The following is a 27,792-nucleotide window of genomic DNA, read 5'->3' as shown; positions in this document are numbered from 1 at the left end:
TTTGAAAAAATGTCAGGCTAAGTTGGTCTCAGTCAGGCTAAATGAAAAAAATTTTGCGCACAAACCCTGTCTGTATTAAACAAGCTATATAAGTTTATAAACAAAATTAAATTTATTTATTATCATAGACTAATAAAACTTAAATATTTAATTGCTTTTCTTATACAATATTGTTATCAATACATAGTATTTTATTGTTTGGTTCACCTTATATTGTAAAATAAAAACAGTTAAATGTTTAAGTTTTACTAGTTTATGGTACAGAAATAAAAATCCATTTTGGTATTCATAAAACATTGATTTTTAGTATTAAATTATAGTTAAAATAGACTTTGAATAATATTTAATTAGCTTGATATTGATGCTACATCATGCTAGGTAATTACCATATTTTTCTATTTTATACATAATATTTCAAGCTTTGAATAACATTAATGTCAAAAATGACAAGTATTCAAGATGAATGGGGTGGTTTTAGTGATGGAGGTGAAGAAAGTTTATCACCCAAGGTTAGTTAAACAGTATAATTAATTATTGACTTTAAATTATTCGAAAAGTTGTTGTAAAGATAATGTAATTCTGGTGGAAGGGTTAAAAAAAGAAACCTTTTTTGAACAAAATTACTGCACTTGCAAAAAACATACAAATATTAAAGACTTTTATTTCACTTTATTTAAACTAGAGTCTATTAACTAAGTAGTTATCAGGATAATAATGTCAATACAAAAATTTGTTATGAGTTAAATACCTTACTATTTTCTAAGTTACTAAAATATAATTATTTATATCCGTATACATATACCATTAATATCCTTTTTTTTTACAATATTCAAGTTTTAAGCCAATGATATCAGTATTTATGTAGTAAAAATGATGTTTTTTTGCTTTAAATTTTGTTACTAGCCTCTATTTAGATTATACAATATACTTTTGAACTTCCAAAGTTACTGCACACATTGTAAGAAAGTTCATCTATTATTTTAGGCCATTGGGGATTTCAGATTTTTTTTTTACAAAAATTAACATAAGACAATATAAAAGGTTTAATTATAAAGATAAGTGCATAAAATCATACTTTTGCAAGGGTTTAGTTGTAGAGATGCTTGAAAAAACAGAAAAATGTAAAGATCGGTTCAGACCACCAACAAAAAGAACAAAGGAAAGTAACAAAAACATAAGCATTTGGACGACAATCTTTCTAAACTTGCTTAAATTAACAGAAAGAGAAAAACAATTGAATCAAAAAGTGATGATAACATAAAAACAACCGCAGACTATTGCAACTTTAGTAGCTAACTACAAGAAATTAGCTCATGAAGTTAATAATGAAGATGGAATTTCATCCCCTTGTGGTAAATGTTTGCTTTGCAAAGATGCGGTGGTAAAGAAAACAAGCTTAGTAAAGTTAAAAAACAGAAAAACAATAAAATTGAAAAAAAACTTAAATTTAAAAAAATTTAGGATATATGCGGCAAAATGTAGTGAATGCAAAGAGTTCTATGTCGGCCAGACAATCACGTCCTTTTTGCAAAGATGGTGCTCTCAGAGACACATCTGGAAGAGTACAATCACAGATGATGTTAGTGATAGAGCAGCACTTAAACTACATTACGCCAAAAAACACAAAACATCAAAAAAAGATTTAAAAGAAGCTTTTTCAATTATCTTTGTAGACACCACTAATAATTAATCAGACTTAGATTTTTTAGAAAGTAAATGGATCAATAAGCTCAAAGCAACAATAAATATAAACAAAACTATATTACCACTTTACAGATAATTGACTAGGTTTCTATTATTTAACATGTTTTAATGTTTATAATTTTTTTTGATTATACATTTCTAAATATCTTAACAAGTTAAGGTAATACGCACTACTACTTTTATCGAGTTATTTATTATGACTATTTACTCTATTTATTTTTGATTGTTTAACTTTAACCAACAATAAGCTCGATTACTATTTTTATTACTACTTTTATTTTCTTTTTACATTTTAAAATTATAAAACAATAAATCAAACACATCAAAGTTTAACAATTTAATTTCATTTAGTCCTTTGTCTTTGATTTTATTTTATTTCATATTTTTTTATATTTTATTTTATTTCATTTAGTTTTTGCGAGTTTAAGCTAGAGATACTAATAAGATTTACCGTTTGAAAAACTTTTCAAATTTTCAAAGATATGCATTTTAAAACAAAGTTTACTTTAAAACTTGATTTATAATTACGTCATAATATACTTTTTTTTTAAACTTTTTATATGCAAGAAAATTTTGAATAAATTCAGTTCTAATTACCTACTGAAGAAGAATTTGAAAGTACTTTAGGCAATATAACAAATACTTATAAATTTGTATATTTTTTTGTAAAATAAAAAAAAAATTTTTTTTTCAAACGATTCTTATATTACAGTAACTATTTTTTTGCAGAACCCAGTTGAAGTGTGTTGATTCGTTAACACATAGAAACATACAATAGTAAAATAAAGGAAGATTACTATATAATTTGTTTTTATTTATATTCTAGTGAACTTGTTTCACTAGGATCTTTTGTTAGCAAACGATTAAATCTATATTTTGAACAGCTATTGGTAATTTTCAATTTTAAAATCTGATCTCTACCTAATAAATGAATTTGTTATGCTTTTATAACTTCTCTATAAATATATTTACAAATATTATTTTTAAATGTAGTATTTAATGTTGTTACTAATTGCAGTGATTGTTTATTTCACCTTTGAAACTACTTTTAATAAAAACAATTACTAATCATATTTGAAAATTTTATTTGTTTATTAATTTATCTTTTGAAATAATATTCTGAAAAAAGTTTAAGCCTACTTAGCTAAATATTAAAGTGATAATTAATTAAGAATCATAAATTTGCTCCTTACCTGTCTTATATTTCAAAAGAAACAAGGAACAGCAACAATTGATATGTCAGCTGTTGATGATTCTTCTGGAACATCTAGTTTTGAATATGTCAGTAGAAATATAAAACTTGAAACACCACAAGAACCTTCAGCATTATTTTCTGGGACTGCCCTAGGAGGTCAAATTAGTAAAGCAGTTGCTGACCAGGTAAAATATTGGTACAAAATTACTTTCTTTATCTTAATAATTTACAGGGTTGCCACTTCACCTGGAAAAACCTGGAACTTTTAACAATAAACCTGGAATTTTTAAAGGTAGAGTTTTTGTTAATTTTTATAAAATAGATAAAATTAAAATATTTAAAGTTTTTATGACTTATACATCCGTAATTTTAGCTAACTTTGTTGTTATAGAAACGATAAATTTTTAACATTAACTTTTTGTTGATATTGTTAGTGACAAAAAGTAGTTAGGAAAGAAATAAAAACATTACTTTGTAGTTAAATAATCTATTATGGAAAAAAATATGAGTTTTACTTTAATAGAAGCAAGTTGAAATCAAATAAAAATGTTAAGTTATTTAAATTTTACTTCTGCATACTTGTTAAATTTTATTTCAGTTCTAGCACTTACTTCTAGGACTTAGTTCTTGTTTAAAAAATATAATATTTTAACTAATTATTGCAACTTGTAAAATATTAAATAATCATTTGATAAAATAGTTTAACAAGAATTAGTAAAAGATAACACGTTGAAACTAAGAAAAAGTTTAAGTAGACTTTTAGCTGTTTGTATAAACCAAAGTAACGGCTTTTGAACTACCATCTTAAAGAATTTAGTACAGGTTCCAACATAATAAAATAAATTGCAATACAGTAATTCTTGAGTAGTGTATCTTTTCAACAGCATTTTTTTAACTAAACAATAATTTACTACTAAATATTATTATAAAAAGATGTGCTTTCAATAACCTGGAAAAAAATTTGAAAAAATGAGTGGCAACCCTGCATTTAGTGAAATTTGCAGAATAAATATTTTGTTTTAGTAGTCATGTTTTGTTTTCTTTAAAAACCTCTTAGAGTTTGATGGTTTTTATATTACTAAGTTTCAGGGTTGCCACTTTAACTGGAAAAACCTGGAATTTTTAACAATCTTAACATGTTAAGTAGTAAAATTTCGATTTGACACAAAAAATCAATCATATGGATCATTGTTATCATCAAATAAATTTTTATTAAAAAACACATTTGAAGTAGCTTAATAGTATCTTTTCAATGTTTTCATACAACTTAACACAGTTTCTTACCTTTTACTTAACTTATAACTAAAAATAAACCCAAAAATTTCTTTTTTAAAAACCTAGAGGAAATTTGGAAAACCGGGAAATTTTTTTGAAAAAACGAGTAGCAACCCTGTAAGTTACCTATTAAGTTTATTTCAACAAATCTATAATTGGGCTAAAATATGTTTTAGTATATTTAGTAAAGTTTTGTTTATTTTTATTTTTAAATTCTATTTGTACATGAATAAGTTGTTACAGTTTATTTGTTGTTAAAATGTTTTAGTGAACAAAGATTACCAATTTTTATTTTATAGTTCCTTGTTATTTAAAGTGAAGTATTTCTTAACATAAACAAAAAATGCTAAGGCTTTAAAAAGTAAGTTTTTGAAAGCTTTCCTTTTTAAAGTGTTAAAAATTGATTAAATTAAGTTTTCAATTCTTTAGTCTACAGTCCTCAGTTTTACTTTAGTATTGTACTCTAATTAGGTTTGGCAAAATGGGTCACAGCAAGCTAGGAAATTAATTAATGTTTATGGAAATATAGATTTATTGCGACCATACTTTGATGTGGAGCCAAATGTTCTTATAAAAAGAATAGCAAGATCTTTCGTTCCCATAAAAACCCTTTCTTCTCCACAGGTTTTTTTCAATGATTTAGTTATGACTCTAATAACTTAAATTTTTCTCTTTGTAATTTTTGCTAAAATTTTAATTTTGTTGTAGTTTTGGATAAGAACGTTAGTTATATTATATTTTGATATTTTACTTAATTTAGACTTATATTTTTATAATTAAAAGTTATTTGCTTAAGATAGATCTAGTTAAAAATACTACAAGTTTCCTAAAGATAGCATTTAATAAAAATAATTTTTATACAGCATTTAAGTATAACATATTTGCTGGCTAGCCAAACATAAACCCTGGAATCCTGGATAAACCTTAAATTTGAAAAAAATTGAAATAAACCTGAAGTTTCGAATTAAAGTCACTAAAAGATTTGAAATAACCTGGAATTTGAAATTTTTACTAGTAAAGTAACAAAATTTCGATTAGATTTTTTGTTTTACTTTAATTTTTTATAATAGAAAACATATCTAAAGACTCTTTACAGTATTTTTTCAATGTTGTTATACTATATAAGACAGTCTTTTTATCTTAAGATTAATTTTATACTAAAAATGGACCAGAAAATTTGGAAGAAATTCCGAAAACCTGGAAAAAATTTACAAAAAAACATTTGGCAACTCTGTTTTTAGTAAAGTTGTTTCTTTGAAATTATCTCTTTGTATAATATTTAGAAGAAAAAACTTTAAATTTTGTTTTCAATGAATATGTTTTTAATTGATTGAAAATTTTATTTTGTCAATTACTTTAGTTGGAAATTTTTTTTTTTCTTAATTTAATTTTAGTTTTATCATTTAGTGCAGTGGTCGTCAAGTTAATCAAAATCTGTGTACACCAAACTGCAAAAAATAAAATCAGTGCACCCCTAGATCTAATTTTAATCAGCGCCACTAGTGGTGGAAGTACGTAAACACTTTTACTAAAACATTTCTCCTTGAAGCGAAATTCTTGAGGTTTATGTTAATGAGATATGTTTTCATTGAACCCAAAAAGTTTTAACTCCTATTGAAAAAAGTCATAACTCAGTAACATGCAAACCTTTGAATAACTGAAGCTTAAATTTATTATTTGGCCCTGTTTTTAATGACCTTTCTATTTGGTTTACCTTATTTTCAAAATGGTATTTTAGTTATATGACTTTGTCTTACGTACTTATTAATTGAACACATTTCCGCAACCACTACAAAATCCCCAGTACATTACTCTTAAAATATTTTATTTAATATTAACTAATACTTGAACTAACTCTATGTCTTTTATTTTGTTAGTATTATCTGTTAACAAATGATGTTAAACAAATAGAAAAACGACAATAAAAAAAGAGTTAAAACAGCTAAAATCAAAATAATGTTTATCTTGTTGCTCTCCGTATAATTGATGCAGACATTGTTTCTTTCATAGACTGAGTTTTTGCACTTCAAGAAGTTTAGGGTAGTAACTGATTGTCACTTCTTTTTGGTAAAAAAAACTGAAAATTACCTATGTTTTGTTATGAAATTTGTTACATATAACTACTATATTTTAAGTTTTTAAATGGGCTTAGTAATTTAATTTAGAGTTTATCACTCTTTAACATAAAAAAGCAATCCTAATTGACCAAAATTCAGTTTATAATTCTTTACGCTAGTTTAAATTAAAAAAAATATTTACGTTGGCCAAAAACTTAATAACAAATTAAAAAGCTTAAATGAATAAAACATCAATTAATTCAACAAATAGTCAATTGAAAATATAGCCTAAAATTCAGAAAAATATCAAACTAGTCTGAATTTTTCAAAAAAAAATTCAAACAAACATCTGTCAGTAACAAAAAAATACTAAGCCTAAGTTTCCAAACTTTTAAAATAGCATTAAAGTTTGAGTAGTTTGAGTGTGTGAAAGTTTGTTTTTTTAAAAAACTAAATGCCATTATTGACTTCTGATCTAGTTGGATCAATATTAAAAAGAAATAAATACTAGCTAGCAGTAGAAAAAATTTGCTGATTTTTTACTTTTTTAAACTTTTTATTTCTATAATAAATATAAAATTGCAAATTTAAATGATACAAGTAGTTTAAGATTGGTATTATATAGTAAATTAGATATCTTACTGTAAATATTTACTACTTATTGCTGTTATAAATTTTTCATTTTAGCTTAGTTTAATAAAAGAAGTTAGATAAAAAATCAGAGCTTTAGTAAGTAAAAGATGTAAAATGCAAAAAAAATAATTTGCAATATTAATAAATTTACTTGTACTAAAACCAGAGTTGCTAATCTTTGAAGCAAAAATACTTTTTTTATTAATTCAAACATTGAAAGTAAGTTTTTAAATAAAGTTTGACAGGGTTGCAATCCTCTTAGTCGAAACTGTACTGATTGATCATAAACTGTCCTAAATCCTGCAGTCATCCAAGTTTTTTTTTTCAAATTCTTTTTTTTTTGATTTAAAACTTTTCAAAGGCAAAAAAAAAAATCAAAATCTTTAACAAAAGTTAGCACTAAGTAATAAAATATTGAAACTAAATCAACTATATCTCATTCAATAGGTAGAAAAAACTAAGCTGAAATATCAAAACTGTACTGAGATAAAAAAAGACTAGCCTGAGTCAGCCTGAGTTATAATAACAAATTCAAAATTTTATCATTTCATGTTATCCTTTGTCATACTGAGATTTTCAAAAATTTTGAAGTGTCCAGGATTATTCTGTATTTGTGCTAACCTTGTTGATTACCTGAAACATCATAGTTGTAACAAACAGACTGTTTGAAACATTAATTTTAAGGCAAAAAGGGTTGTTAATTATAACCGAAAATTATCCAAAGTTCAGAAAAAAATTTCTAAACTTCATGAATACTTCAAAAAATTCTTACTAGTCTAAATTTTGATAAGAATATCAAAAAACCTTGTAACTACCTATATTTTTGCAATTACATAATAAAAACACTGAAAGAGAAATCAATTTACAGTATTTTACTCTTTTAAAATTTTCAAGTAAAGTAAAACAACTGAAGAACTGTAAAATATTTTAAAAGATTTAAAAGGTAAAACTAACTTTTTAAGTAAGTCTAACTAAAACAAAAAAAACTAACTTAATATTTCACAAATATTAAAATTTAATTGTTAATATAATTTATATATTATTAAAATACAAAACAAACTTTTTTAGTCTATTTTAAGAAGGTTTCTTAAATATAAAGTAACATTAAAATTTTTTAAATCACATACTACAAATATTCTAATAAAATTATTAAAATTGTTGTCTTATATATTTCATAAATATAGGTATTTGTAATTACTTGTTTGGGAAAAGATTTTATTTTTATTTATATTTCGCCGATAGCAGTAATTATTTATTAACAATAACTTACATCAAACAGTTCTTTACTAAGATAGTTTTTAATTTAAAGTTTATAACAGTAAAGTGTTTGTTTTTATATTCATTTCATTTGGATTTACTTTTACATACAAAAATATCATTTTAATGTAAAAATCGTCTAGCTTTTAAACATTTGGTTTTATACACAGTTTTGAACTACTACGTCATAATATATTTTTTAACTTTTATTTACTTTGTTGCATGAATGTGTTTTAGTTCTGCTAGTTTAAAGTTCACTGAAGAAGGACTGTTGTCAGAAATTAATTTGAATAAAATGTTGCAATAAACTTGTAGATTTTTAAACCATCGTTTATTCATTTTTTGTAACTACTGATGCAAGGAAAAAAATCACTAGTAAAAACAGTTGACTGTGTCCTGGACCGATTTGCGAATTATATATAAATTTTGTCTATAAATAAAAGAATTTAGATTACAAGTTGGTAGTTCAATAATAATTTTAAGTTTGTTATTCTTAAAACTAAAACAAAATCAGCCTGAGTAACAAGCATAAGCAAGGTGGTAACTCTTTCAGTCAAAAAACTATACTGAGCATTAAATTTTTAAAATATTTATTAAAAATCATTAAAAAATAATAAAAATTAATTAACTTTATCAATAAAAATTCAAACTATTCAACAAAGTTGGTATTAAAAAAAAAAAACATAAAATTGAAATTACAACAAAGAAATTTCTTTCAATAAAAGAAAAAACATTGGAATAGGATTCAAAAAATTTAAAACTTATCCTGAGAATTTAAAAAGATATATACTGTCCTGAGTTAAAATAAATGTGTGGGAATCTGCATGATTTACAACCAACTAGCCTGGGTCAACTTAATTTTAAAAAATAAAAGAGAAAACTAAAGCTGAAAAGTATGTAGCAGTATACTTAAGTAACATAATGATAAAAAAATTAATATTTAAATAAAAAATTCATACTTTTCAAAAAATATTTAGACATAAATGTCATAGGAGATTTAACACAAATACCAAAACAAAACTACTTTTTGCAAGAAAAAAACATGGTTAGTAAGTCTGTATTTCTAATATTTGTAAATTAACTAGATTGAGTGTGTGGCAACACTGAATCATACTATAACCTAAAACTGGTTATTAAAAGGGTTTCAAATTTTTAGAGCAAAAATATTTGTTGAGAGTAAAAATAATCTATCCTGAGTTACATCAAACTAGTCTAGTCATCCTTATTTATTAAAGAAAAAAATAGAAGACAAATTAAAAACTCAACAATTAACAACAGAACAAAATAGGTAGAAAATAACGATAATTTTCAATAATAAAGTTTTAAAATTTTTAAATTAATAAGTTAAAGTAACTAGAAATTTATTAAAAAGCATACCTAATTAGCCTGAGATTTAAAAAGCCTTTATAAAATTCAAACTAGCTTCAGTGTGTGGCAACTCTATGTTAATTTCAGCCTATAATTTCTGTACATGTTTTATGTACTAATCATTTATGTATAAAAATATAATATTTACCTAACCTGGATTATTTAAAACTTAAAGTTGTTACTTAAGTTTTATACATTACTACTACCATGCATCTATTTATAGAGAATTGTTATAATACTTAAGTTATTATTTTTTATTAGTTGAAGTATTTTTTATCCAACATAAAATCTTAAGTTTTCCTGTAAATATAAAAACTAGCTTTAAATTTTAATTATTCTTAAACTAATAACATCATTATCATGTGAATAACTGTTCAAAATATAGATTTAATCGTTTGCTAACAAAAGATCCTAGTGAACCAAGTTCACTTGAGTATAAATAAAATAAATTGTACAATAATCTTCCTTTATTGTACCAACATATGTTTCTGTGTGTTAACGAATCAACACACTTCAACTGGGTTCTGTAAAAAAATAATTACTATAAAGTAAGAATAGAAGCATAGAATAAAGTTGGTGTATACATGTTTTTATTAAAATTAAAATAAAGTAATTTATACAAATTCTACAGGTTAATAGTTATGGCCATAGGGGAGGGGTAAACCATGTTTTTTACAAGTTGATCTTATTTTAAGATAAATATTAAGATATTTTTGAGTTCTATAAAAACACGCTTGTGGTTTGTATTTAAAGCTTTCATATAAACGCCAAAGTTAATTTTTGTAAAAAATAATGTCGGACCCCCCTATGGCCTTAATAACAGGTAAAATACTTAATGTTAAATCCAACTGTTATAAAACTATATAATATTTGTAATTATTAAGTCTAAACTGAGTAAAGTAAACTAAAATACACAACAAATCATGGAAGCGCCAAGGTGTTATTTGAAGAAGAACCGTCGGTTGTGTACACATATGTTTGAAATATCACGTCTTTTATTTAGTAATTGTTTACTATCTTCTGCTAAAATTGCCATTCGTTCAAGATTGCATATTTGGCAGATCTTGCTCGCGCTACTGATGTTATGAATGGCAATTTTAGCAGAAGATAGTAAACAATTACTAAATAAAAGACGTGATATTTCAAACATCTGTGTACACAACCGACGGTTCTTCTTTAAATAACACCTTGGCCCTTTCTCACCTTCCATATTTTCATTCACCTTTTACATAAACACACACATTCACTTAATATATATATTAAGGGCATAGGGGGGGTAAACACCCTTTTTTGGTTTTTTACCTTATTTTATATAGTTTCTACTAAGCTACAAGATGCTTTTTACAGATTTTAAAAATTCAAAATAATTTTTGAGATATAGCCGGTCAAAGTCAGAGGCAACAATAGGAACCTTATGGGAGGCGCAAACTAAAACGGCAAATAACTAGAAATCACTAAAAATCTATCTTCTCCTACGTTTTTTGAGATAACTACCTCAAATTTTCAGGAAATGTTCCTTGCAATATTTAGAAAATTCTGTCGGAACAGAATTTAAAAAAAATAAAAAATAAAAATTTTATAACAAAAAAACAAAAAAAAAACTGTTTTTTTTGTTTATTTTTTATATAGAATTTTTATTTTTTATTTTTTTCAAAATTCCTTCCGACAGAATTTTCTAAATATATCAAGGAACATTTCCTGAAAATTTGAGGTAGTTATCTCAAAAAACGTAGGAGAAGATAGATTTTTAGTAAAATAGTCTATTTTTGCCGTTTTAGTTTGTGCCTCCCATAAGGAACCTGTTGTTGCCTCCGACTTTGACCGGCTATATCTCAAAAATTATTTTGAATTTTTTAAATCTGTAAAAACCATCTTGTAGCTTAGTTAAAACTATATAAAATAAGATAAAAAACCAAAAAAGGGTGTTTACCCCCCCCTATGCCCTTAATATAATTATATATCCTAAGTAAAATGTAGTTTAATCCATTTGTTATTCATATATTTATTTCACATGAGACTTTCTATTCTTTGACATTTCATATATTCACTTTACCCTCCGACTATAATTCTTCATATTTTAATGTGTTAAGTTACAAGTTTAATTGTAAGCCTGTTTTCAAATCACAGATAAACCGTGCTTTTTTAACTATTATTCCCAATAGTGCTAGAGGTTTTTTTACTGCAGGTTTATAGTTAGCATATGACCACCTTGTTGTTTTATGTTTTACATTTTAAGTTTCATATATAGTACAGTTTAATTATTAAATATTTAAAATATATGTATGGGATCTTTAATTTAAACACCCGACTGCTACTTTATTTAACAACAATTAATTATTTTAACAATTATTATATACAACAGAATGTAATTTAAGTCATTGTGATTCATGTATGTCGCTGTAACTTAATTATCGGTCAGTGCTTTGTAAACTTAATAACAAGTTTATTTTTTGTGCTTTGTTTTCTTAAATTTTAGTTTTTACATTTAAACTAAATCTGCTTTCTAATTGTATCTAACTTTAATTTTGTTATAATTTTACATTTAAACATTACAAACATTAAATATATAAAACTCACGTTATATCAAGTCCCTGTGACTTTTATTGTCTTTACCGTTGTTAAATTTTATTGATTCATTAATTAATGAATGGTTGTTGTTTCATTTTTATCCAAAAAAGATTACATACTACTTTTTTATATTAAAGCGCTTTACTTTTTTCCAAACATAAATACTAAATTAACTAACTTTATAATACCAATTAAATGACTGTCTTAATTTTCATATATTTTGTGACGTAATTATTAGATGTATTTTGTTTAATCGTTGACAACGGCAAAATTTAAATCAGTTTTCATTAAAGTAAGTGGTTTGTTTATATTATGATTTGTTGTTTTGTTGTGTATTTTAGTTTACTTTACTCGGTTTTGACTTAATAATTACAAATATTATATAGTTTTATAACAGTCGGATTTAACATCAAGTATTTTACCTATTATTAACTATTAAACTTTATAATTTGTATAAATTATTTAATTTTAATGAAAACATGTATACACCTACTTTATTCTATGCTTCTATTCTTACATTACAGAATTTATTTTTTACAGAACCCAGTTGAAGTGTGTTGATTCATTAACACACAGAAACATATGTTGGTACAATAAAGGAAGATTACTGTATAATTTGTTTTTATCATGTTAATATCCATATAGGAATAATGTTTAGTTTAAAAAGTAGGTAATATTAATAATTTCAATTTATAAAAAGGGAACTTTCTTCATTAAGTACGTTTAATATGTCTGTTATTGTAATTTACAAATATTAATGATAATTAAGAAAATATTAATCTTTTTAACTTGGTCCTTCAATCATGATAGTAGCTGGATGGGAGCTTAGATCATGAGAGTAAAATGGCCAAAAAACTGAAAGCTAAATTAAACACCAGGGCTAGATTTAACTTTAATATTGAACTGTGTCGCTTAAACTAAACAAATATAATAATAAGACACATTTTTTTTGTGTAGTTTAAAATCTCGTGCACCCCTAATTGAGTTTCGTGCATCCCAAAAAAAGTTTCGTGTGCACCAGTGTACACCTTGACGACCACTGATTTAGTGTATTGCAAACTTTCAATTAAAACCAATAGTTGTTAAGTATTGCTAGGGTGCTTGTTTAGTGGACAATCATTGATTCTAAAAATACCTCACTTTTACTTTCTTATGAAGTACAAACTGCGTTTATTTTTAAAAATAATTTATTTGTGGTGTTTGTTATATATTGAAGTAGAAGACAAAAAATATTTTATAATTTTGATATAATGAAGCAGTAAAGATAAAAAAAATTTTCGACGATCAGTTTTTGTTGTTTGTCAGAAAATTAAATGTACGTTTTTAATACTTAGTTACAGACATTAATAAATGAATTGCCATGTCAAAAAATATTTCTTATTTTTATTGCACTCAATTTAAAAATGCTATATAATATTTGTTTCAATTTATATATTTACATTTTTAGGATTGTTTTAAGTTCATTATCAACCTTGATTGTTGTATTTTATTAATTATAATAAATAATAAAATGTTTATTTGTAGTTTTAAAATAGAATAAAAATGTATTATAAATTAACAATAACTATTTTTATCAATTTTTCATTGATTTGCAATTATACTTTTTTGCAAATGCTATATTATTTATGTACTTTATCTTAATTGTAATATTTAGTTTCTTATGTTATTTATTTAATTTTTTTATATAGAAAATTCCAAGTGAGTTGTATGGTCCTCTAATGACAGTTCTCACACTAATTGCAATTTTACTCATGAGCATGAAATCTTCTGGTACTGTGCTTGTGAGTCGTTAATTGTTTTTGTTTCTATTTTTGTAACTACTATTTTTATACTTTTTTTGAATTGTTTTAATGAAGGTTTATTATCCAACATACTTTTAAAATGTAAAGTTGTTTTTAAAGTATAAAGTTTTACAAACACATTTTTTTTATGTTTTTTTTACATTTTGGCATTTAAAAGTTTTAAATATTTAAAGCACAAATAAAAACTTGGTTTTGTGTTTTACTTAGAGTAAAAATGTTTTGCAAAAAGTTTTTAAGCATTGATATCAAGTTAAAAAAATCATATTCTCAATCAGTATAATTTTTATGGTATTACTTACAAGTATAACTTTAAAATTTGCTCTCATTTCTTTTATGAATTTTTTAACAGAAAAGCATAAAAATTCGATCTTGAAATTTATAAAAAAAAACTTAACCATTTTTTATTGTTATTAAATATGTGTTATTAGACCACAGGGAGTAGACAATTTTTTACAAGTTGATCTCATTTTAAAGACTCTCAACTTTTAATTATTATGTACTTACTTTTTACCATAAAAGAAAATCAATTTAGTTTTATAGAACTACAGGTACAATGTCAGTTAGTTTAAAGCCGTGGTAAGAAGTTATTTTTTAAGAGAAATTAATATTGAGTCTTATATGAAAGCTTTAAGTGTATTCAAAAAATCAGTTCTAAAGGACTTACGAATTCTATTAACTTTAAGATGTAGTCATTTTTGTAAGAATTTTATGACACAAATTTATAGACAGCAGGTGCACCACAATTTAAACTTTGACAGTTCCAATTCCAACGGTTAGATTGTAGTATTTCTGAATCATTGGTAATTATTAAGTCTTTTTTCAAAAAAAAGACAAAAAAACACTATAGTCTTAGTATTAAACCTACATGATTATTTTTTATTAAAAAAAATATAAATAAATTTTTGAGGTTTCATAAAATAAGTTTTAAAACTTACAAATATAGTAATTTTTAGTGATTATGAATTTTATATTCTTATGAACTTTCTTTATACCATTTTATTGTTATTAATTAGACCTACATGAACAATTTTTTTCTTTAAATATTATATTTTTTACAGATGTGGCTTCCTTAAAGTTTTAAAGAGAATTTGTGTTGTCAGAATTTAAACTATCATATAACCTAGGACAGCAGTTTTTAAAACTTAGTTTTTCTTGGAGATTTAAATACGGACTATTTATTTTTATATTTGTTGAGTTAGAGATCTCAACCCTCTAAGAAACATTCTTTAATTTTTTTTAAGAAAGGACAAGATAAAATTATTTAAATGATGAAAATTTTTAGAAAGACGTGAAAAAAGTGTTTTTTAGAACAACTTTTTATTATAATAGGGTTGCCAAAAAACCTTAAATATACTGGAAAAACCTTGAGTTTACAATTTAAGTAAAAAAATCTGGAAAACTGGAAAAAGATAAATTTAGAAAAAAGCCTTGAAAAACTTGAAATTTTGAACAAAAATCACTACCTATAATTTCAAAGAATTTTTACATCTATAGTTTAGAAATTTCAATAAGATACGAAAAATTTATCATATAAAAAAAATGATTAAAAGATTGGTTTATTAAAAAGAACATTCAAAGTAGCTTTACAGTATTTTTCAATCTTGTAATACTATTTAAGGCAGTTTTTTACCTTAAAATTAGTTTATTACTAAAAATGGACCAACAAACTGGAAGAAATTTAGAAAACCTGAGAAAACTTTTAAAAAACCTTTGGCAACCCATTTATAAGTATGAAATTTATTTCGAGTTAACTGCTTAAATATTTTTATTGTATTAGTTATAAAACTTGAAGATAAGTTAAAAATTGAAGGTGAAGTTAGATTTTTAGTGAAATATTTCTTTTTTGCCTTTTTGGTTTGCGCCTTCTAAAAGGAACCTTTTGAACTCACCAACTTTAATCGCCTACTTCTCAAAAGTTACTTTAAAAGTGAATATTATCTAAACTAAAGCTGTACAAATTAGAACAATTTGTAAACGGTTAAAAGTGTATGTTATCTTAAATAAAATACAAAAATCTGTACAAAATGAGAACAATTTGTAAAAACAAAATGTACCCCATATAAAAGAACTAAAACAAAAACTGAAAAAGTAATTTTTATTAATTTTTTTTTTTAAATAATTTTCAAGCAATTACTTTCTAACTTTCTTAACTTAATATTAGCTTTAAAATAACGATTATGTATTATTAAATTGTTATATACATTTTTTTTTCTAAATAAAACCAAACGATTATTTTTTACCTATAGTGATAAAACGTTTTTTGAATCGTTACAATGCAGTTTTTTTTTGGTGCAAGAAACCTTTCCTAAAAACTTGTAATTCATCTCTTTAAAAATGAAGAGGTATATATATTTTTAGTAAGTTTTCAATACTTTCAGTAAACTGGCAATGAAAGTTTATTAACTACACTGTAACCTTTTTCTAAACTGACTTAAATAAATTTAAGTTTTATTGTTTAATATAAATCTTTGTTTTTCAATAACTGTTTATTGTCCAAAGCTCCAAATTGGTACCTGATTTTTTTTCGTAAATTGAAAAAAAAATTTCATAAATTATTTAAGAACTTTAATTTAAATATGAAAAAAAATGTTTATAAGTCGTTTGTTTAGTAAACAGTTCTGTAACTAAATATGGAATTTCTATAAACATTTAAAATCTTGTCATATGTATGTAAACTTAACTACTTATGATGTGATATACATTATTTTTTACTCTTTTCTAAAATATTAAAGTATACATAGTTGAATTATTTCATAGCAACAAGGAACAATGATGGGAACTGCGTTTGCAACTTGTTTTGGATATTGGTTTGGAATTTCAGCTTTGATGTACTCCCTAGCATACATTTGCAATTCTTATATTACTATCGTCCAGTGTTTGTCATTACTTGTAAGTGATGAATAATCATTATTTTTAAACTAAAATCTTTTTGTTCAATTTAGTTTTTTTGTTTTTATATATTTTTGAAATATAAAAACTAGGTATAACTAATTAACTTTAATTTACTATCTTAGTTTATACAGAAATTTTCACATCATAATATTTACTTAATATACTGCTGCTGCTATATTTATTTTAAAAATGAAAGTGGTTGATATAAAGGGTTTCATCAGATCAGACCATATTTAAAATATTAAGTGCTCGGTTTTTATATATAATCTACTTAGATATATATGTTACATCTGTTCTGCATGTTTAATCTTATTTTCAAATGTTTATTAGCCAGTATTTATTTCGGCCATCATCAACAAAGTTGAGATGTTTTATGCCATCGATAATAAAAAATGAACTTCACCGCACGATCAACAACAACAGCATCCGAGACAATCCTACGAAGAGCGTAGAAAGTAAAATCTCACATTAAGCTGACAATGTCTAAGACATTGGGCTGTAAAGATTTGCCTGCGTCAATTTTTCGGACTTTGCCCACAAACGGTCGCTTCAGTGTTTCGTACTTAAGCCTGCTTTGTTAGATCACAACAGCGGTTTCTCGCGACTATTCCTGCCTGATGAGTCCTAATTAGGACGTAACCGGTCGTAGGATTGTCTCGGATGCTGTTGTTGTTGATTGTGCGGTGAAGTTCATTGTTTATAGTTTATATACAAATGTTTATTAATAGCATATTTAATACTACAAGTATTTTCTGTACCATTTTTTATATGTTTCCTATATAACCGTTAGCTATGAAACTTTACTTTATCCTTATTTAAAAGAATGATTAAAATTGGGCTAAGGCGGATCCTTTTATTAGTTTAACATTTTGAAGGAAACCTTGTTTTAGATAACCATAAGTTTTACAGTGGCTTTAATATTTGTAAGTCTTTTTATTTAAAACTTGAATAAATTAATTTCATACAGGGTTATGGAATGGTTAGCCATTGTGTTGTACTGTTGATAGGACATTTAACTAATTACACTCACACTTCGTTTTATTTGTTTTGGATTTTCGTTGCTGGAGCTTCAGCAGCAAGAATAGTAAGTAAAAAATGGTAAACATAAACTAACTAACAATTCAATTTTAAATTTGTTTAGATCTTAAAAATTTTACAACATAAAATTAAAGTATTTATAGATACATTAAATAATATTGTCTTTTTAACCGTTTATCTTTCGCACTGTGTAGGTACTTGGTCTGATGGACCAGTTTGGTTGCGCTGCGAAGAGTAGCTTGGGTCAATGAGCCGTTTAACAACGCCTGCTCTTTTAGTCGTTTACTCCCTCGAGTCTTAGAGTCGATGGCCTCACTTAAAGCAGCTTGTATGTTCTCTCTGGAGAACATGCTGTCATTGGGCTCCTTACTATTCTTAGATTTGGTACTATTATTCTTACTCATTATACTATCTAAGTGAGAAGTTACTAAATCTATACAACTGGGTGTCAACTAATGTCTTAATGTCTGACCAGTGAATAACACCTCTCTTTTGGTTAACAACTATTTTATTAAGTTACTTTAAGTTAGTTTATGATTAAGTGATAAGTATTTATAAAAAGTATAAAAGCTGCTTGCTGTTCTTAATAAGTTTCAACAACAATGCTTAATTTATTAAAACTTATACAAAACCAAAAACTGTAAATAAAATCTATTAAAACTTATACAAAACCAAGTGTGTAAATGAAATCTATTAAAACTTATACAAAACCAAGTGTGTAAATGAAATCTATTAAAACTTATACAAAACCAAGTGTGTAAATGAAATCTATTAAAACTTATACAAAACCAGTGTATAAATGAAGTTATTAAGCTAATACAAAACCAAGTGTGTAAATAAAATTATTAAGCTTTAGTAGTTTTCACCACAAACTTATTTTATTCAAACGTATGTAAGCAAATACAATAATTCACACTCAATTTATTAATATAAAATCTTTTTAAGTAAAACAGAATTAAATTGCATAAATATAAACAATACTCACGAATTCAACATATAGCATAAGGCGAAGCTGATAACACCAACTGAACGCCTTCCCGATAAAACAGTTCTAGAAGTAAACAAAATAGAAAAAACCCCTAATTTGAAAAAATTCTCTAGCTCATTTTTATTTGTAGCCAGAGGCGTTACACGCTTAATACAAATTAAATTTTTTTTAGAAAAAAAAAACATGGTTTGGTCAATAAAAAAGCTAAATCAGTATATTTGCTAGTACAGTGCTTCCTCACTTATCCGGCCATGTTGGGCAAGCTTTTTTTTGTTAACATGGCCGTATAAGATCAAAATCTTGCCTTTTTATAAATAATCTACCACATTTATATAATGCAATGTATATAATAAATTACACTCAATTCTCTGTAAATTTAACTAGTTTTAACTTTCTTCAACGAACCAAACAATTAAAAGATACAAAAATTAAACAAAACAAAACATAATAATATTTTACATTTACTTTATGAAAACTAATTAAACTTTGAACGATTTAACTAATATAGGAGATGTTTCTAAAAAAAGAAGGAATGGAGGTTTTTTAGAAACCTTTCCCGTTTCTTAGCATAAAACCCACGGAAATAGATGAGTTTTGATAGCTTGAGAGAATGGACACTTAAAAGACTGAGGAACATCACTTTCGCCAATTAACGCAATTAACAATAAAGGCAACTGTATTAACAATAAAGGCAACTCTATTAAAAAAAACTTTATTGTTCTACTAACATATGACAGCAATTTATTGTCACACTATCTTTTTCCTTTTTTATCTCATCTGGCCGGTTGTGTACTAATACATTGTGTAAGGTATGTCATAACAACATTCTAAAAAAAATCTGGTTTTATCGCAATTAATAGTAGCTCTAGGTTTAATATTCTTATGTTTGTTTTAGTGCGAAAAGTGTGAATTTCAACATTAAAACATTAAGTTTAAAGTTATTTTTTAACTATGACGTAACTATAAACTGCTTTCTCAGTTACTGAAATTAAATTACAGTAAAATTTATATAGTAAAACATTGTTTTAGCTAAATTAAATAAATCTACTTCTCGATTGAAACCAGCCAGATAAGTGAGGAACTGGATACGTGAGGAACTTTTGAATATTGTTTTGTCAGAGTTCAACTCTTTTTTAAGTCTTTCAGACAAAAAAGCTGCAATGCTTACTATGAGATGGTAAAAGAAAGGCAATAGATATAAGGTGAAGATGTTAGAAAATGAAAACTGCTAAAATTTTAAAATTAGCTTGAGAAAGCTAAATGAAATTGTGATTTTTAGGTAAAGTTATTGGAATGCTTACAAAAATGAAAATATTTCAAAATTATCACAAGTTTTGGCATTTTAAACCAGTGTTTACCCATAAGTTTTTATATAAATCAGTTGGATTTTCGTTTTTAGACATTTGCTTATAATAATCATTTATATATTTATATTGTAAACTGGCCTTTCAATTTTTTTTTATTTGTGCGCTGGTTTACTCAGTTATAGTTAACATTGCGCCACTTATTTTAACTCTTTATTTTCATTTGTTTTAATCAAAAAAAAAAAACTAAGCTGCTTCTTAGTTTGAGTTGTAGTACCTCTATGTTTTAGTATGAGTAATAAAATAGTGGTTCTGAGAGGCTCCTTAAGAAAATTATTTTTTGAATACTTAGTTAAGATTGAATCTAAGTAAAAAAAAAATAAAATTGCCGCATTTAGAAATTGTTTGCAAAGAAGTGAGTATATCTATTAGCGAAAGGGGAAAATCATAAAGTGTTGGTGTAGTTTTAGTTACTTAAAAAATTCAAGATTGGGTGAGCTAGCAGTTTAAGTTATACTAATAAAATTTCATAAATGCTAGTATGAGTTAGCCAATCCAAAATAAAATGCCTCGCCATTTCAGTTGATTATGAGCCCAATAGGCGCTGAACAACAATAGTTAACGACAGGTTTCTTACTTCCCTATAAATTTGCAATATTCTGTAAAATTCCTATAAAATCTAGAAAAAGTTGAAAAATATGTGAAAATTCCTAGCAATTACATTGTTTTGCTTAATGATGGAATTTGAAAACCAAAACAGTGACACCACGTGGTGAAAAACACAAAAGTTTAAGTATTAATTTAGTTAGTTTTTTAAACTAAAACCTTTTCAATCTCAGTACAAAACTGACTCATGGCGTCACCTAGTGGATAACTTTTTTGTCTTATTTATATTAAATACAATTTATCTTAAGTTTGCTTATTTAACTAAAATTAAAGCTCAAAAACCCTCGAACTTTCTTAAATTTTTTATTAAGACTGGGCTTATGAATGCTTAATGACATATTTTATTATGTACTTTAAAAGTACATTCGTAACGTTTAAAATTCATTGTTTTTTTTTTGATAATTTCCCTATAAATTTGCTATATTTTATGGAATTCCCTTTATTTTTTTTGAAGATTTAGTGGGAACCCTGTAGGGAAAATATCACGGTATATCAAAAAATTAGACCCAAAGTTTTTTTGTTGGAATTAGGATAAGTTAATGTTTTGTTTAGCGCCAAATTGGTTTGGCGTCCAATAAAAACAGCCTACAGTTGAAGTCTACCCAATAAACTTTGTTTTTAAAGTGTCGGGCTAATGCAGGGCATATTATGCTAAAATTGCAAAAATATTCGTACAAAATCACTTAATATAATATTTCAAATTAAGCTAATTTAATAAATTTTTTAAACACAGGTAACCATGCTACTTTCACGAACCATTGCAAAATCACAGCGACTTTTGTTATGCGTAGTAGTGGCACTCTTCCATATGTTCTTTCTCTTCTATCTTCATTTTGCATATCATGTTGTTGTTCAAAGTAATTTTCTTTTTATTTTGGTTTTATAAATTTTTATAACTTTATTGGAGCATGGGCCGACATTTATGGCCTTTTAATTCAAATTTATTTAAACCATTTATTAGTGCTTTATAAATATAATCTGAGAATTTTTCAATTTAACGTTATTTAAAACTAAATACATAAGCATATTTTTTAGAATATAAGTATTAAAATCATATTTGCCTTGAAAAAATAGATACTAATAGACTATCTAATTTACTAACAATATTTTTTACCATTATATACATCAATAACAATCTTAATTTTTTTTGTTATTTATTGTTGCAGGTTTTATATTTTATACTTTACCGATCACACGAAGCTTAGTTGTTACTTAGTTACGCGAACCTGGATATTAATTGACTTAACACGTTATAACAATATATCGGTGACGGTTATTTAAATGTTTAGAATGGACTTAGCTAAATTGTTTAGCTAAGTCGACTTGTGAAACGCGAATTAACTTAGACTATAATTTAAGCTTAGCCTAATTAAGTAGTAAGATTGTTAAAATGCTTAAATACCTATATAAAAAAATCGAGTCTCTGAACATAAAGGTGTGTTATAATGAATAGAAATGCTACTATACACAATATAACAAACTGTACAAATAAACTATTTTAATTCAAAAGTTCATATAAACAACAGTCGCCATCGTACAAGTGTACGATGCGAACACAACACTTTGCAATAGATAAGAGTTATCAACTAAGACACTGAAAACTAACTCACCAAAAACAAGCGCGTTACTGAATTTAAGTTAAATAAATTTGAGAGAAAAGAAAGAAAGCTACTTTCGACTGCGAAAAACACTGTTGAAGTGTTACAATACCTTAGTTAGTTTTTTCAAAACTATAAGAATTTTTCAAATTTAAGTTTTTACCTATTTTACAATTATAGTTTTCTTTAAAAGTTTTCGAATTACGATTATATTTGATGAGTTATGATTTGAAGTAAAATTAAATAGTGATGGAGACACAAAATATTATTTAGCTTTTCCCCCTTAAGATAATGCTGACAAAGGTATGTTTTTTGGCGTCAAAGAATGATAACCTTTTATGTCCTTTTTAAATTAAAACTAAATAAATACATACGAAAAATTGGTAAAAAATACCCATAGAAGCTGTCTCAACTCTTAAAAAACAAAAACAACAGATTTATGAGGTAAACATTTTCAATTCTGTTGAAAATTATTTGCTTTTAGAGGAGGGTTATATGGATTTTTAATTTGGATATGCTTAAATAAGACAATAAAATTCAAACTTGTTAAAAATAGTACCTAAAATGTAAAAAAGTTGAATAATTCACTGTAATTTAAGGCTTAATAATATATATTTTTAACAATTTATTGTATGTGAATCAAATTATTTATTATTTATACCAATAGTTTTAGTTAAATACAGGGTTGCCAAAAACCTTAAAATCCTAGTATTTGACAATTCCGAGAAAAAATAAACTAGAAAACCCTGGAACTTTGAATAAAAATCACTAAAAAGTTGTAATTTTAAACTTTTTTAAAATGTTTTTTAATTTTTATTTTTTATTTTTTAATTTTTAAATGTAAAGTAACAAAAATTTTATTTAATACGAATATCTATCATAAAAAAATTAGTAATATAAAAAAATTTTTTTACAAAAAACCACATTTAAAGTAATGTAATAATAAAAAGTAGCTTTACAGTATCTTTTTAATGTTGTTATACTACTAAAGACAGTTTTTTTACCTAAAGTATTAATGACAATGCTGACGTTACTTATCAATACCAGCAAATGGTAATATAATGGTAAGACATCATAAGCCGTTTGTAAATTAAAGGTTGTAAATTTATCGTTTGCGACTAGCTGACGAGTTTCAATAAGAACGAAACTCCGGTCTCAATTAACCGAAGGTTTGTGGTCAGAAAATCGAATTGGTATGATGAAAATACTAATTAGTATGAAAGTAATAGGCACGACTACACCACGCTACAAGCATTGATCAGGGTTGCCACAAAGCCAGGAAAAAATTGAGGGTTTTTAAAAAAAAAAAAAAAAGCATTAGAATTTTATATAAACGTGCTCCTAAAAAGAAAATTTATCATCACTAGACACTACACTTCGCTAATGCTTTTTTCTAAAAAAACTTGCTTTTGCAATTTTTTTTTTTTCAGGATCTAATATCATTTGTGGAATTATTGAATCCAGCACTGGAATTATTGTTTTAACCTGTATTAAAATAAGATTGAAAACTTTACATAATTCTAGTCTTTGGTTATGTATTTTTGAACTGGTTTTATTAAGATTTTGACTAAAAAGTGTCAGATTTTTTTTCAGCTTGATCTGTGGCAACCCTTGCAAACAAAATCTGTTTCCGAGACAATCTACGACGGATTTCGTTCTTACTAAAACTCAACAGGCACATATAGTCACAAGGACTCATTGGTTTAGTTTTTGCATACAGGAGTTAGTATTAGTTGTGTGATGTAGTTTAGTGATTATTGTATGACTAAAAAAAAGGTCGAATTCTAAAATAAGATTATTTTTGAATATTGAATGAGTAAATTGTAAAAAAAAGGAGCTTTGTTTTAAATACCTTGTTTAAGGTTAATTGTACAGTAATCCCTTGCGGATCTACGAACTTGTTTGGTTACGCATTTTAAAACTCTTAAAATTTTTATAAAAAAACAAATTCTAAAATCTCTAATACTTTACAGAACAAATTTATTATATGTATTGAATTAAAAATATATTTATATATTTTCTATGAAATTTTGAGTGCTAACTCAGTCTTTGGTAAAATTTTGTTTCTTCACTGATAGATAAACATTTAATTATGGCTAAGTGTACCTAAGTTTTAAATAGTTAACAACAGTTTTAATTAAGATTCTGAAAGAAGCATTACAATAAACTAACAATAATGAAAGTTCACAACACAAACATATGATATAGTGCTCTATGTATGTAATCATCTAAAAAAACAGCTCAAAATAAAAATTTCTAGCAAAATGTGGCAATGGTATAAATAATAAAAGGCATACACATTACACAAATCTTATTTTTTTTATTAGTAAACATATCATTAAATCTCATTTGACGTTTTTTCTGTTAAATTTTTTTTTCTGTAGCTCTTGCTTTGCACAGTAAACGTTGAAATTTTTTGCACGTGGCCTTTAATTCATTGTAGTGTTCTCCAGCTAGAGCTTTGGAAGAACTCAACTTTGCGTTGAAATTAATGGTCTTCATCAACATTAGTTTTAAACACCCGAATTTAAACTCTTCTTCTCCCTCTCCAAAATGTTCTTCATCAGTTTCATAATCAACACATGAAGTTCCAGGCATTTTCGTTGGTTTAACATTATTGTTGTCCGCCTCAACCTCCTCTAAAATACCTTTTAAATCTTCAGGAGTTGTTTTGTCATCCACTGAAATAAATTCGCTTACATCTTTGTCTTATAGTTTATTTTAAGTTTTGAAAACCATTCTATCAACCCATAAAATTAAAGTGGTTCATCTACTTCAGACACTAGTTCATCTTTAAATTATCATTTCTTTAAATCATTTTTTCAGTTTTCTCTGATATGAGCTTCCACGCACCAAATACTATATTAGCTGCATCAAGAAAAGTAGCTGGCATCCCAAAATCTGCTCCAGCTCCTCTCTTAGTTGTGACCTATCTCGTTGTTTCTGTTCACTTTTTATTTCATCATCAAGTTGATGAAAATCTTTTTTTTTTATAGGAAGTATGAATTTGTGTTGCTTTTTAAGAGCAAGCAATTATACTAAGATCACATGGCCGCTTCCAGCTTTTGACATTAGCTGAAAGAAACCATATTTCCTTATCTTTTTCTGCACTGATGAAATGGCCAGGAGCGTTGTCCTGTAGTCCTAGGCCTGGAGTAGGAACTACTGTTAGTAACTATAAGGGGGTTTGGCCTCTGTTTTGTGCTAAACACTTTGAAAGTTTAATTCTTAAGTCTCCTGAATTTACATAACTCATTAGGTTTAACTTGGTAATTTATAAATATGTAATAAAGTTATTATAAAAAAAATTCTTTAATAATATGTATTTAGTTAAGTGAAAAAGCAGCCAGTATATCAGTAGAAAAAAACAGCGAAAATAAACACAACAAATAACACAAATGTTCTACAAGTTTAAAAGTTCTTAATGTTCTTAAATTGCTTGAAGGTTACAATCTTAAACGTAAAAATAGATCTTACTAGTGGTACTGAGTCTTAATTTGTGATGTGCCTCTTGCACAATGATGGCTAATCTGAGCATAAAAGCATACACTAAGTTTTATTATGTGATTTGATAAACAATCGTCTAACGCCTCCTGGCGGTTGTTTAAAAAAATATTTTGTTGCAGTCCTTTATACCTTTAAATTAAAAAAGGTACAATGTTAAATTGCTGACAAAATTTATAAAAAAAAAATTGTTTCAATTTAATAAATTACTTAATCTTTTTTAATACCATACAAGATAAGTTTAATTTTGTGTGGGCTGGGTAGGGAACAAATGAAAATAAAACTTGTACGAGGGCACAAAATTGCACGAGGGGATAAAATTGCCCGAAGACACTTTTGCACGAGCAGACAATTTTGCACGGAGCCATTTTTGTAATTACTTTTTTTTTCAGTTTTATTTTTTTTTACTATTACTGTCACGCTTACCCTCGGTCGGTAGATTTTTTCTTGTTTTTAATTAGTTTATATAATTTTAATAATTTTTTTTTTACAATATATAATAATAATTTTTATTAGTATTTTTTTTTAATTTTTACTATAACTGTTACCCCTAACCCTTACCTTCGGTCAGTACTTTTTTTCTTTTTTTTTTTATTAATTAATCTTTTAATTTTTTTTCCTTTTTTTTTACTCTCGTGCAAATTTGACTTCGTGCAATTTATTAACCTCGAGCAATTTTGTCTTCGTGCAATTTTGACCCGTTCCCTTCTCTACACATTAAAAATTTATATATAAAAAAATATTTTAGTTCATCATTGTCTTCTCAAAGTAAGATAGCCAATACAACACTATACTACATGCATATGTACAACTTGAATAAAAACTAGTCAAGTATACAAGAGATTAAAAGTGAGAAAATCCCCAAAACTGTTTTTAATTAAATGTTTTATCAGAAAACAGCCAATATAGTAGGTATATTTGCTATCGTAAAATTAAGCATTTTGTTGTGGATTCAATGTTTGTAGATTCGTGAGAGATTATTGTAAAAAATAAATATAAAATACATTATATTTAAGTATCTAAGTATAAAATTTTGAATAAGATAATAAGCCAGATATTTTTTAGAGGCTAAGTTTTTTATGAAAATCACTTTTTAAAGTGTTTCAAAGACAACATAAATTAAATCACTATTTCAAAAATCTGTAAAAAAAAGTAAAATACTAAGACAAACATACACGAAAAATACTTAAAATAAAGAACTCTTGAAGTTTAATATGAATAACTAAGTTCTGACTTTCTACTATTGCAAAAACGAAAATGTTATAAGGTTCATTAGAAATTTTAAGATATAATTTTTTTAGTAAAAGTTATAGAATTTCAAAAAAACCATGTTCCGTTCAATATAATTTTTTACTAAACTTTATTGTTAAGTTAATTTATCTATTGATTATACCTTAAAAATTGTATTGTTATTTAAATTTGATTATGTAAATATTTCATATAATAACTTTGTCATTTTAGGTATAATAAGTATAACATCAGATGACATGAAACTTTCCATACAATCTTTACCTCAAACTATTGAAAACAGCTTCGATGTGGAGATTTGAGTATCAATATCCTAAGAACTTAGTTATTATCATAAAATTATAACATTTGCCATTTTTTAATCTTCAAAGTGAAGATTGTATAAAATTTAGCTAAATCAATAATTTTACATAGCTTAAAACTATATACAACTCTAAAATCGTTATAAAGAAAAAAACATTTGTGTAAATATTTCGTATAAGCATTGTTGAACTTTAGCATGTTTCACAAATTTTAGACTACTTTTCTAATGTTTTTTAAACTACCGTAACTAGAGAATACCATTCCTTAATATTTTTTAGAGCTTATTTATTTTTAAATTGGTTACTCTTAGTTTCTAAAAATAAATTACAGTTTGAATACAAGTTAAATTCCTGCCTTTGAACAATTGTTTAATGAAGCTATTTTATTTAAAT

At 25.5% G+C, this 27,792-nt stretch overlaps 1 protein-coding gene across 1 annotated transcript; it reads left to right on the top strand.

The window, feature by feature from the left end:
• Positions 1-378: 378 nt before the first annotated feature.
• On the top strand, positions 379-27,792 carry LOC145838208 (protein YIPF3-like). Its single transcript, XM_082945768.1, has 8 exons — positions 379-509; positions 2,917-3,084; positions 4,646-4,798; positions 13,746-13,838; positions 16,617-16,748; positions 17,719-17,835; positions 21,481-21,604; positions 27,311-27,792. The coding sequence occupies exons 1-8, from the start codon at positions 435-437 to the stop codon at positions 27,397-27,399; spliced, it is 951 nt and encodes a 316-aa protein (XP_082801894.1). The 5' UTR covers positions 379-434; the 3' UTR covers positions 27,400-27,792.

The sequence above is a fragment of the Thalia democratica genome, chromosome 6 (genome assembly GCF_965202585.1).
Source record: "Thalia democratica chromosome 6, ktThaDemo2.hap1.1, whole genome shotgun sequence".
NCBI lineage: Eukaryota > Metazoa > Chordata > Thaliacea > Salpida > Salpidae > Thalia > Thalia democratica.
Note: the sequence above shows the minus strand (reverse complement) of the source record. Positions and strands in the feature narration are given on the sequence as shown.

Bases quoted from the DNA above. Each gene is read 5' to 3' on its own strand.
- LOC145838208 (XM_082945768.1), top strand. From the start codon at position 435: ATGTCAAAAATGACAAGTATTCAAGATGAATGGGGTGGTTTTAGTGAT. The intron at 17,836-21,480 runs GTAAGTAAAAAA...TTTTAAACACAG, and splicing joins GAGCTTCAGCAGCAAGAATA to GTAACCATGCTACTTTCACG. The intron at 21,605-27,310 runs GTAATTTTCTTT...TTGTCATTTTAG, and splicing joins ATATCATGTTGTTGTTCAAA to GTATAATAAGTATAACATCA.